General features: G+C 46.8%; 1 protein-coding gene across 1 annotated transcript; it reads left to right on the forward strand.

The window, feature by feature from the left end:
- The first annotated feature begins 4,811 nt into the window (after positions 1–4,811).
- On the forward strand, positions 4,812–6,840 carry LOC138786786 (zinc finger protein OZF-like). The gene is made up of 2 exons (XM_069963837.1): positions 4,812–5,129; positions 5,205–6,840. The coding sequence occupies exons 1-2, from the start codon at positions 4,991–4,993 to the stop codon at positions 6,203–6,205; spliced, it is 1,140 nt and encodes a 379-aa protein (XP_069819938.1). The 5' UTR covers positions 4,812–4,990; the 3' UTR covers positions 6,206–6,840.
- Positions 6,841–13,025: the final 6,185 nt, after the last annotated feature.

Below are 13,025 nucleotides of genomic sequence, written 5' to 3' on the forward strand. Positions count from 1 at the left end.
GACCCCCTACCGCTCCCCCTGACCCCCAGCCTCTCCCCCTGAACCCCAGATTCTCCCCTGAGCCCCTTCATGATGCTGCGCCAGATGGAGAAGAAAGCAAAAAGTGAGCGACGGCAATTCGAGAAGACGTCACCTGTGAGTCATTAGTAACTGCACTGTAATCACTTCTATAGTGTGCAGAGCCTGTGTACCATTGGGGTCTCAATGGGTCAGTGTATTGTTTGCGGTAGTGTACTGACACAGCCCCGCGGTCACTACAGTACACTAGCGTAAACTTTTAAACTAGGACCCAACTACAAGAGCTGCAGGCACTACAACTCCCAGCATATCCTGAGGGCTGCAGACTGTCAGTAAATGCTGGGAGTTGTAGTGCCTGCAGCTGTTGTAGTTGGGTCCTAGGTGCATTATACACTGGATGCTTTGTGGCATATAAGAATACATAGATCTGTGGGGGCTCAGTGCAGGGAAGTGACCCCAGAACATCACTAATAGGGGACAGAACAAAAACATCTCCCCCTATCCCCTATTAGCTGCAGGCACTACAACTCCCAGCATGTACTGACAGTCTGCAGCCCTCAGCATATGCTGGGAGTTGTAGTACAGTAGTACAATCCTCTGATAACTGCCGCTGTAGACAGATGTGTTGCTGGACCTTCAGGGCTGATGGTTGTCACCCACAGATTGCAGCCACCAGGAGCCTCTGCACACAGTGATTTATTACAGGGTTGTCCTCTCAGAGACTACAACTCCCAGCATACCCTGAGAGCTGTATAAATGGAGGGTGTTCTGAGATTTGTCACAGATACAGATGAATCCAGGAGAGGAGCGGGACAGCATGTCGTGTCTCACTGGTTGTATATTGGTGGGCCCCAGGTCCCCCAGTCCGACACTGGACAGAACCAGTCCCCAAAACGTCCCCGGCCTCCTTCCTTCCTCCATCACGTCTGTTTGATAAGAACAGTGGGCATCAAGCAGAGCGGCACCCAAGTGCCAGGGTATATACCATGCATGTACAGCAACGTGGGGGGGGGGGGGGCGCCTCTGCGTGAAAAGTGCCTAGGGCAGCATGAACTCTAAATACAGGCCTGGCTACATGTACATTACATATATACAGCTCAGCTACATGTACATTACACATATATACAGCTCAGCTACATGTACATTACACACATACAGCTCAGCTACATGTACATTACACACATATACAGCTCAGCTACATGTACATTACACATATACAGCTCAGCTACATGTACATTACACACACATATACAGCTCAGCTACATGTACATTACATATATACAGCTCAGCTACATGTACATTACACATATACAGCTCAGCTACATGTACATTACACATATACAGCTCAGCTACATGTACATTACACATATATACAGCTCAGCTACATGTACATTACACACATACAGCTCAGCTACATGTACATTACACGTATACAGCTCAGCTACATGTACATTACACATATATACAGCTCAGCTACATGTACATTACACACATATACAGCTCAGCTACATGTACATTACATATATACAGCTCAGCTACATGTACATTACACACATATACAGCTCAGCTACATGTACATTACACATATACAGCTCAGCTACATGTACATTACACACATACAGCTCAGCTACATGTACATTACACACATATACAGCTCAGCTACATGTACATTACACATATATACAGCTCAGCTACATGTACATTACACACATACAGCTCAGCTACATGTACATTACACATATACAGCTCAGCTACATGTACATTACACATATACAGCTCAGCTACATGTACATTACACATATACAGCTCAGCTACATGTACATTACACATACAGCTCAGCTACATGTACATTACACATATACAGCTCAGCTACATGTACATTACACATATATACAGCTCAGCTACATGTACATTACACACATACAGCTCAGCTACATGTACATTACACACACATACAGCTCAGCTACATGTACATTACACATATACAGCTCAGCTACATGTACATTACACACATACAGCTCAGCTACATGTACATTACACACATATATAGCTCAGCTACATGTACATTACACACATACTGCTCAGCTACATGTACATTACACACATACAGCTCAGCTACATGTACATTACACACATATACAGCTCAGCTACATGTACATTACACACATACAGCTCAGCTACATGTACATTACACATATACAGCTCAGCTACATGTACATTACACACAGGGCTCTGCTGCAGGCATATATAACACACACACACACACACAGCTCTGCTCCACACACATCACACACACACAGCTCTGCTGCACACACATCACTTCAGCTCATCCAGCATAGCAGAGTCCTGCATACCCTGAGCAGCAGCCCCTGATCATGTGACTCCTCCTCTCCATGTGACTGATCACATGACTGTGACATCATGGCAGGTCCTGGAAGCACAGGGGAAGCACACGGCTTCTGTATCTGCAGCTGGAGGTACAGTATATATATATATATGTGGAGTCTCCGCAGGACCATTAACCCCTTCAGGACTGGTCGGTTATTGATGACTCCTCCCCCTCACACCCCTGGAGGTCTCTGTGCTGTATATACAGGATTGGGGTCGCTCAGATTACGTTATTATCAGTTCTATGTACTTTCTAAGCTTTTCATTGGTTTCTCAGTAATAGAAGATTCTGTAGATTATAGATATAGTTTGATGTTTGATGCCAGAAATGTGATTACTATAAGGGTACGTTCACACCTACAGGATCCGCAGCAGATTTCATTTAAATAACTGAACACAGCATCAAATCTGCTGCGGATCCTGTAGGTGTGAACGCACCCTAAAGGGGTACTCCTCTCAAACATAACTTTTCATATGTCGCTGCCCATATAACAATTCCTTCCATACTTTATATTATCTATTCAGTCTCCTTCCCCCAGTTCTGAGCAGCTGCTTTCTGCAGAAAACACTAATATCTGTGTGTGAGCTTTTCTCTCCGTCTCCCCCTCCTCCCCCCTCCCTTCTGAAACGGCTGATGTAAACAAGTCCCTGGCAGGCTTTATCTGCAACATTGTAGCTTCTTTATAATGCTGGGAGGGTTATTCTGAGGTCAAGTTTCAAATGAAGTCAGTGAGAATAACCCTCCCAGCATTAAAAAGAAGCTACAATGTTGCAGATAAAGCCTGCCAGGGACTTCATCTGTCTCAGAAGGGAGGGGGACAGAAAAGCTCACACCCAGATTGTTGAAGAAATAGAAGGAGTTCTGTAGTTGTATATTGTTGTATATTCTTTCGTCTAATAGGATGATAGGAGATCCTCCAATGAGCGGGGGAATCAATGCTCTTTTACTGCGAGCGGGAGTCGGCCCTGGCCGGCAGAGTCTTATCGCTCCAACGGTAATCCAGTGATTAGTAGAAGTGTCCGTTCCCCTATGTATCCAGTGACGTCACCAGTGGACGTGGGGGGCCAAAAACCTCCTACATGTTTCTCAGACTGCTCTCTCCTTCATCAGGGGATAACATGTCTATCTCATGCTGTTCTTTATATAGGATAGGAGAACGGTTCCCGCTATCTTGCATCTTGCTGGTTTACTTGCAGTGATTTTTTAAACTCCATAATTAGTTACAGGACAGCTATATACTGTACATACCTCTCCACACTATAGGGATGTGTATACTTTATTATTTTCTGCACAGATTCATCAGCCGTCATTTTTTCATGTGGAGTTTTATGTGTTTTAACATTCACTTATTTTCCTTCCTTTCAGGCTCCTCCCCTCCAGGATCCTCTGCTGATATCTTCTATATAAGAGACCGACCCATCAAACATGGAGAGAGACAGAGACAAGATGGCCGACAGGATAATAACCCTCACCCTACACATACTCTTCCTGCTTACTGGGGAGGTGAGGGATTCTGGGAGTGATGTCATCATGACATCATTCTTATCTATGGAATAACAGATGGATAGGACTGGAGAGGTGAGGGATTCTGGGAGTGATGTCATCATGACATCATTCTTATCTATGGAATAACAGATGGATAGGACTGGGGAGGTGAGGGATTCTGGGAGTGATGTCATCATGACATCATTCTTATCTATGGAATAACAGATGGATAGGACTGGAGAGGTGAGGGATTCTGGGAGTGATGTCATCATGACATCATTCTTATCTATGGAATAACAGATGGATAGGACTGGGGAGGTGAGGGATTCTGGGAGTGATGTCATCATGGCATCATTCTTATCTATGGAATAACATGGATAGGACTGGAGAGGTGAGGGATTCTGGGAATGGATGGAGTGATAGTAATGTGTCTCTCCATACACAGGATTACACAGTAGTGAAGAAGTCCTCTAGTGGGCGCTGTGGGGCCCCTGGGTGTGAAGGATGGGGAAGAACCCTGAGCCCAATCCCGGGGCCCCTGATACATGAGGAAATGGAGGAAGAGAAGATCCTAGAAGTCACCAACAAGATGGTGGAGCTGCTGAGTGGAGAGGTGAGACTGTGGCTGCTGGGAATGCTGGGACATTATACAGTAACACCACTGGAGGGGTGGGGGGGATGACTGTGTGATCATTGTGTGTGTCAGGTTCCTATAAGGTGTCAGGACGTGGCGGTCTATTTCTCCATGGAAGAGTGGGAGTATGTAGAAGGACACAAGGATCAGTACAAGGATGTGATGCTGGAGGATCAGCAGCCCCTCCCATCAGCAGGTAATAGACAGGACTATATACACACCTCCTCTCTGTATTATCTGGATGGAAAGAATGAATTCAGTCTCTGTATGTGTTCCCTCCAGTCAGATCCAGTAAGAGAACAGCACCAGAGAGATGTCCCCGTCCTCTTCTCCCACAGACAGATGCAAGCGGTGATGAGCAGTATAAGGAGAAAATTACTACAGGAAAGGATCTCATCTCTATTAATGCTATAGACATAAGGGTAAAAAATGAAGAGACAGATGACGGCAGTGATGAGCAGTATATGGAGGACATCACTACAGGGAAGAATCTTGAATGTTTTAATGCTACAGACATATGGGTAAAGGAAGAAGAGGAGGAAGAGACAGATGTGAGCAGTGATGAGCAGTATAAGGAGGACATTACTACAGGTAACCGCCCAGGTGAGTAGTGATCACTGAATGCAGAGAACAGTCACACATTTTAGTATTGAAAAATATATTTTTTCTTCTTGGCAGCTGAGTGTACCCGGAGATCAGAGGGACATCAGATATCTTCAGAGGTTAAAGCAGTGAATCCAATCACAGAGGATACAGATGAAGAACATTCTATTACCCCAGATCTACCCCTAGCCCCTCACAGCAAAGAGCTCTCATCTGATCCTTTTATACAAGTCCTATGTCCTGATTTGTCACAGACTTTTAGGCACAGAAAGGACGTTGATTATCAAACAACTCATTCAGAAGAGAAACAGTTTTCATGTTCAGAATGTGGTAAATATTTTACCCAGAAAGCTTATCTTGTGAGACATCAGCACATTCACACAGGGGAGAAACCATATCCATGCTCAGAATGTACAAAATGTTTTACTCAGAAATGGCATCTTGTTGAACATCAGAAAATTCACACAGGGGAGAAGCCGTTTTTATGTTCAGATTGTGGTAAATGTTTTATTGGTAAATCAACTCTTGTTGAACATCAGAGAATTCACACAGGGGAGAAGCTATTTACATGCGAGATATGTAGGAAATGTTTCACTCGAAAATCTAAACTAGTTGATCATCAGAGAAGTCATACGGGAGAGAAGTTATTTTCATGCCTAGAATGTGGGAAATGTTTTATTCAAAAATCTAAATTGTTTGAACATGAGAGAATTCACACTGGGGAGAAGCCGTTTTCATGTCAGCAATGTGGGAAATGTTTTACTAGGAAAGCAGATCTTACTCGGCATGAGAGAATGCACACAGGGGAGAAGCCATATTCTTGCTCAGAATGTGAGAAATGTTTTACTCAAAAATCAAACCTAGATAAACATCTTAAAATTCACACAGGAGAGAAACCTTTTTCATGTTCTGAATGTGGGAAATGTTTTATTCAAAAAACACCTTTCCTTAGACATCAGAGACGTCACACAGAAGGCAAGATTTACTCATGTACTGAGTGTGGGATATTTTTTACTCAGAAATCTAAATTTGTGGCACATCAAAAAACTCACAGAGGAGAGAAACCATTTTCATGAAACTTATGTATAAAATCAAAAAGTCACCTCTAACTGTACAACAAAGACATGACAGGAAAAATATTCTCATGTGCGGAATACGGGAAAATCACCTTAAGGCTGCGTTCACACGTAAAGGATCTGCAGTGGGTTTCTTGCTGCGGGATGTGCATCCTGTTGCGAGTTTGTCTGCCCATAGTGTACAGGGCAGGGATTAGCAGCGAATTTGCAGCGAGAAACCCGTTGCGGATCCGTTACGTGTGAATGCAGTCTAAAGGGAATCTGTCAGCTGCAATTCACATTCTAAGTTGCTAACACTTTTCTGTAGCTGTTTGGGCCAGGAGACACATGGTCTCTCTCATATGTCCATCTGTGCTTTTATTCTATAGTAAGAAGAGCCTGAGCTGCTGAAGTGCAACAAACTGTAACACCTCCTCCCTCCCCCTCCCATCCCTGACCCTGCTGTAACACCTCCTCCCTCCCATCCCTGACCCTGCTGTAACACCTCCTCCCTCCCATCCCTGACCCTGCTGTTACACCTCCCCCCTCCCATCCCTGACCCTGCTGTAACACCTCCTCCCTCCCATCCCTAACCCTGCTGTAACACCTCCTCCCTCCCATCCCTGACCCTGCTGTAACACCTCCTCCCTCCCATCCCTGACCCTGCTGTAACACCTCCTCCCTCCCCCTCCCATCCCTGACCCTGCTGTTACACCTCCCCCCTCCCATCCCTGACCCTGCTGTAACACCTCCTCTCTCCCATCCCTGACCCTGCTGTTACACCTCCCCCCTCCCATCCCTGACCCTGCTTTAACACCTCCTCACTCCCATCCCTGACCCTGCTGTAACACCTCCCCCCGCCTATCCCTAACCCTGCTGTAACACCTCCTCCCTCCCCCTCCCATCCCTGACCCTGCTGTTACACCTCCCCCCTCCCATCCATGACCCTGCTGTAACAACTCCTCCCTCCCATCCCTGACCCTGCTGTTAAACCTCCCCCCTCCCATCCCTGACCCTGCTTTAACACCTCCTCTCTCCCACTCCCATCCCTAACCCTGCTGTAACACCTTCTCCCTCCCATCCCTCACCCTGCTGTAACACCTCCTCCCTCCCTCCCTGACCCTGCTGTAACACCCCCCTCCCATCCCTGACCCTGCTGTAACACCTTCTACCCCCCCCCCATCCCTGACCCTGCTGTAACACCTCCTATTTCCCCCTCCCATCCCTGACCCTGCTGTAACACCTCCTATTTCCCCCTCCCATCCCTGACCCTGCTGTAACACCCCCCCTCCCATCCCTGACCCTGCTGTAACACCCCCCCTCCCATCCCTGACCCTGCTGTAACACCCCCCCTCCCATCCCTGACCCTGCTGTAACACCCCCCTCCCATCCCTGACCCTGCTGTAACACCTCCTCTCTCCCATCCCATCCCTGACCCTGCTGTTACACCTCCTCCCTCCCATCCCTGACCCTGCTGTAACACCTCCCCCCTCCCCATCCCTGACCCTGCTGTAACACCTCCTCCCTCCCCCTCCCATCCCTGACCCTGCTGTAACACCTCCCCCCTCCCATCTTTGACCCTGCTGTAACACCTCCCCCCTTCCATCCCTGACTCTGCTGTAACACCTCCCCCTCCCATCCCTGACCCTGCTGTAACACCTCCCCCCTCCCATCCCTGACCCTGCTGTAACACCTCCTCCCTCCCATCTTTGACCCTGCTGTAACACCTCCCCCCTCCCATCCCTGACCCTGCTGTAACACCTCCTCCCTCCCATCCCTGACCCTGCTGTAACACCTCCTCCCTCCCCCTCCCATCCCTGACCCTGCTGTTACACCTCCCCCCTCCCATCCATGACCCTGCTGTAACACCTCCTCCCTCCCCCTCCCATCCCTGACCCTGCTGTTACACCTCCCCCCTCCCATCCCTGACCCTGCTGTTACACCTCCCCCCTCCCATCCCTGACCCTGCTGTAACACCTCCTCTCTCCCCCTCCCATCACTGAGGGCTCTATTACACGAAGAGGTAATCTGCTGAATTGGCCTTCATGCTGCAGTAATAGTTTGTTATATGACCACAGTTTTATCCCTATTTGATTCAGTGATATCAGCCGATTAGAGGCGCCTGAGGAGTATATAGTATGATTCCTAAGAACAGAGGGTGGTCACAGCCTGAGGGCTCAATAAGCCGAAACTGCGATCCAAAAAGATTTCTCCTCTGCCCAATTATCCCCATTGGAAGTTGGAAGTTTTCCATTAGTTTCTCCCTGTACTTGTATCCTGTGCTGCAGTTATCGGTAGGTTTTACTTTGCTGTATTTTATTACTGTAACGCTGAGTTTTTCATATTAAACATAATTTATAAGCTTAGTCCTTGTATATCATAAACCAGGTCTTCTCAAACTACCTGTTCTCAGGCCCGGTGATCCATGCTGATGCTCGGGCCTCACCAACAAACATATACCACTATGAAGCACCAGATACCGCCATGTAGTGCACATAATATCCCTGAACAGCGCCAAACCAACACCAAAGTGCAGAAATAAATAATGCTTCACCTATAGTAAATCACCAACACAGTGCAGCAATACGTACTGCTCCACCTGCAGTAACCCAACACCACATACTGCTCCACTTGTAAACCAGCCCCACAGTGCAGCACTCCTTTCTCCATTACCCCACTAGCTAATAGCTAATTCCCCCAATAGTGCCACATCAATGTCATACAAACAGTTCATTTCCCACTAGTGCTCCAGGGCTTGATCTTGGAAGTGTAAGGGCCAGTTCACACTGAGTAAACATGGCATAATTCCACGGCGGACCTCTCCGCCGCAGAATCCCGCCATGCTCAGTGTGCTGCTGTAAGTGAATGAGAGGGCGCACGCTCGTCCGCTACCGCCGCTGAATTACTCCATGTTTACTCAGTGTGAACTGGCCCTTAGACCATAAGGCTATAATTTCCTGGGAAAACAGACTTAATAGACATGCTTTACATCCTTTAACTGCGGTAAGAGACAGGGCTCTCCACAGAGAGATGCTGCGGATCCTCTGGCTGTAAAACGCACCTGGCGCAGGACAAGTGTTGATGTCATCACCCTGTGCGGGATAATGCTCACTAACTTCAGCTGGAGGCCCACAGTCTAGATCATGGGTGGGGAACATCCGGCCCCTGAGACACCCCGATGCAGCCCGCGGCTCTCCTGGGACGTGTGCCGCTGTGGAGGGGCAGGAGCCGGCCCGCAGAGCATCTTTCTGTGTCTAAGAATGCAACCGCCGCCAGACAGAGGAGGATTCTGTGCGCGCAGACCGGCACAGACGAGAGAAGAGGACCTGGGCAGCGTGGGAGCCGAGGAAAGGTGAGTGAGATGTTTATTTTTATAATTGGTACAGACACTTGGGGTCAACTAGATGACCAGGGGTATCATTGGGGGATTAAATAGACTACCAGGGGCATCACTGGGGGGGGGGGTTATAGACTACCAGGGGCATCACTGGGGGGGTTAAATAGACTACCAGGGGCATCACTGGGGGGGTCAACTAGATGACCATGGGTATCACTGGGGGATTAAATAGACTACCAGGGGCATCACTGGAGGGTCAAATAGATGACCAGGGGTATCACTGGGGGATTAAATAGACTACCAGGGGCATCACTGGGGGGGGTCAACTAGATGACCAGGGGTATCACTGGGGGATTAAATAGACTACCAGGGGCATCACTGGGGGGGGTCAACTAGATGACCAGGGGTATCACTGGGGGATTAAATAGACTACCAGGGGCATCACTGGAGGGTCAAATAGATGACCAGGGGTATCACTGGGGGATTAAATAGACTACCAGGGGCATCACTGGGGGATTAAATAGACTACCAGGGGCATCACTGGGGGGGGGGGGGTCAACTAGATGACCAGGGGTATCACTGGGGGGTGGGGGGTAAATAGACTACCAGGGGCATCACTGGGGGGGGGGGGGGTAAATAGACTACCAGGGGCATCACTGGGGGGTGGGGGGTAAATAGACTACCAGGGGCATCACTGGGGGGGATAACTAGACTACCAGGGGCATCATTGGGGGTTAACATCAGCTACCAGGGGCATTAGGGGAACAATACTTAGCCTTGCCCCAGGTGCTGCCAACCCACACTACTAACTGCCATGCACAGTATGTGACCCTAGAATGATTTTATTAATGCCCGAATGGCCCTCGACAGGGAAAAGGTTCCCCACCCCTGTTCTAGAGGATTATAATATATATTCTATTTATAATGCAGATGTCAGACACAGGCAGGGACCCCGCTCCTCACCAGTATGGGTGCCTCACAGTTTGAGAAGCGCTGCTCTAAACCAATCCCCATACCCTGACAGGATAAAAGGTGGTGGCAGCGAAAACTACTCACATAGAGACATTGTAAAGTCTCTGGGGTAACGGATAGATCTCGGGGTGCTGGGCTGTGTTGGGGTTTGTCTTATGCTCAATTTGCCACCTGAGTGAGAGGAAAGTGCAAAGTTGGGGAGTCAACTCATAAATCATATACTTACCATAATATATCATACTTACCATCATAAATCATATACTTACCATAATATATCATACTTATCATAAATCATATGCTTACCATCATAAATCATGTGCTTACCATTATAAATTATATACTTATCATCATAAATCATATGCTTACCATCATATATCATGCTTACCATCATATATCATACTTACCATCATAAATCATATACTTACCATCATATATCATACTTACCATCATAAATCATATACTTACCATAATATATCATACTTACCATCATAAATCATATACTTACCATAATATATCATACTTACCATCATAAATCATATACTTACCATAATATATCATACTTATCATAAATCATATGCTTACCATCATAAATCATGTGCTTACCATTATAAATTATATACTTATCATCATAAATCATATGCTTACCATCATATATCATACTTACCATCATAAATCAAAAGCTTACCATCATATATCATACTTACCATCATAAATCATATACTTACCATAATATATCATACTTACAATCATAAATCATATACTTACCATCATATATCATACTTACCATCATAAATCATATACTTACCATAATATATCATACTTATCATCATAAATCATATGCTTACCATCATAAATTATATACTTACCATCATAAATTATATACTTACCATCATAAATTATATACTTACCATCATAAATCATACTTACCATCTTGGTCCCAGTGATACTCTTGCTGCGATTTCGGTAGTGGCGAGGTCATTGATTCTTCTTAATATTCAAATGAGCAGAGAGGAGTCCGACATCCATAGAGTTTGGTGGTGAGCTCACTCTATTCATGAGGTCCCCTCAGCGATGCCGGCCATCCACGCCTCCTGGATCTTGTCAGTCTTCAGGTCCTATCCGATCCTTCTGCTTCGGCCTTCTGAGCCTACGCAGTACACACAGAAGCTTCAGACAAACTACAACACTGAACCAGATGCAACAGCATCAGATCCAATGCAAGAAGAGAAGAAAACATCAACCAACCAGGATGGTAAGTAAGTAAGGGTATAGGACTTTTTTTCCTGGCATGACAGGTTACCTTTAGGCTGGGTTCACACTACGTATATTTCACTCAGTATTGTGGTCCTCATATTGCAACCAAAACCAGGAGTGGACTAAAAACACAGAAAGGCTCTGTTCACATAATGTTGTAATTGAGTGGATGGCCGCCATTTAATGGCAAATATTTGCTGTTATTTTAAAACAACGGCTGTTATATTGAAATAATGGCCGTTATTTACTGTTATATGGCGGCCATCCACTCAATTTCACCATTGTGTAAACAGATCCTTTCTGTGTTTTTAATCCACTCCTGGTTTTGGTTGCAATATGAGGACCACAATACTGACTGAAATATACGTAGTGTGAACCCAGCCTTAAAGGACAACTCCCACAAAAATTTTTTTTTTTGCTCATTTAACACACATTACAAAGTTATATAACTTTGTAATGTGGTTAAATACCCGGCCTGGCCCCCTTCCCCCACTTTCGGACCCCCGACCCCCACCCCGGAAGTTAAAGAATGTATACATTACCTATTACGATCGTCACGGTCCTCTTCTCCGGGGCGGCATCTGGTGACGACGACGTCAGAGCCGGGGGGTGGTCCGGGTCTTCTTCCTCCTCGGCGTCTTCATGCAAAGTGAATGGGGATGAAAAGGCTGCTGGTGCACATGCGTACCAGCAGCCTTTTCATTGGTTGGAGCGCATCACATGGCTTCCAGCTTCCTCAGCCCTGATTGGCTGAGCTTGCTGGAAGCCATGTGATGCGCTCCAGCCAATGAAAAGGCTGCCGATGCGCAAGCGCACTGGCAGCCTTTTCCATCCCCTGGACCCGGAAGTCGGAGACATCGCTGGATGGCGGACGGCGGCGACGGAGAGGCGGACGGCGGGCGAATCGAGTGGCGATCGTCACCGGAGAGATGGTGAGTATGGTGTCTGTGTGTGTCTGTGTTTTTTTTTTTTTTGGGGTCCCGCGGGAGTTGTCCTTTAATATACAGTGGTACTTTGGTTTAAGAGTAACTTGGATTAAGAGTGTTTTGCAAGAAGAGCTCACAGTTTTTCAAAATTGTGACTTGGTGTAAGAGCATTGCTTTGGTGTAAGAGCTCCCTGTACTGGGTGGGAGGGGGAGTGGAGGAGGGGCATGGTCTGCATAGCGGGGTCTACAGCCCTGTACTCCGACCAGGAAGTCTCCCTCACCTTCCAAATCATAGCAGATCCACATCAGGCTGGGGCTTACATCAGGGGACAGGACTGTAGAGGTAATCTCT

The sequence above is a fragment of the Dendropsophus ebraccatus genome, chromosome 3 (assembly GCF_027789765.1).
Source record: "Dendropsophus ebraccatus isolate aDenEbr1 chromosome 3, aDenEbr1.pat, whole genome shotgun sequence".
NCBI classification, from domain to species: Eukaryota; Metazoa; Chordata; class Amphibia; order Anura; family Hylidae; genus Dendropsophus; species Dendropsophus ebraccatus.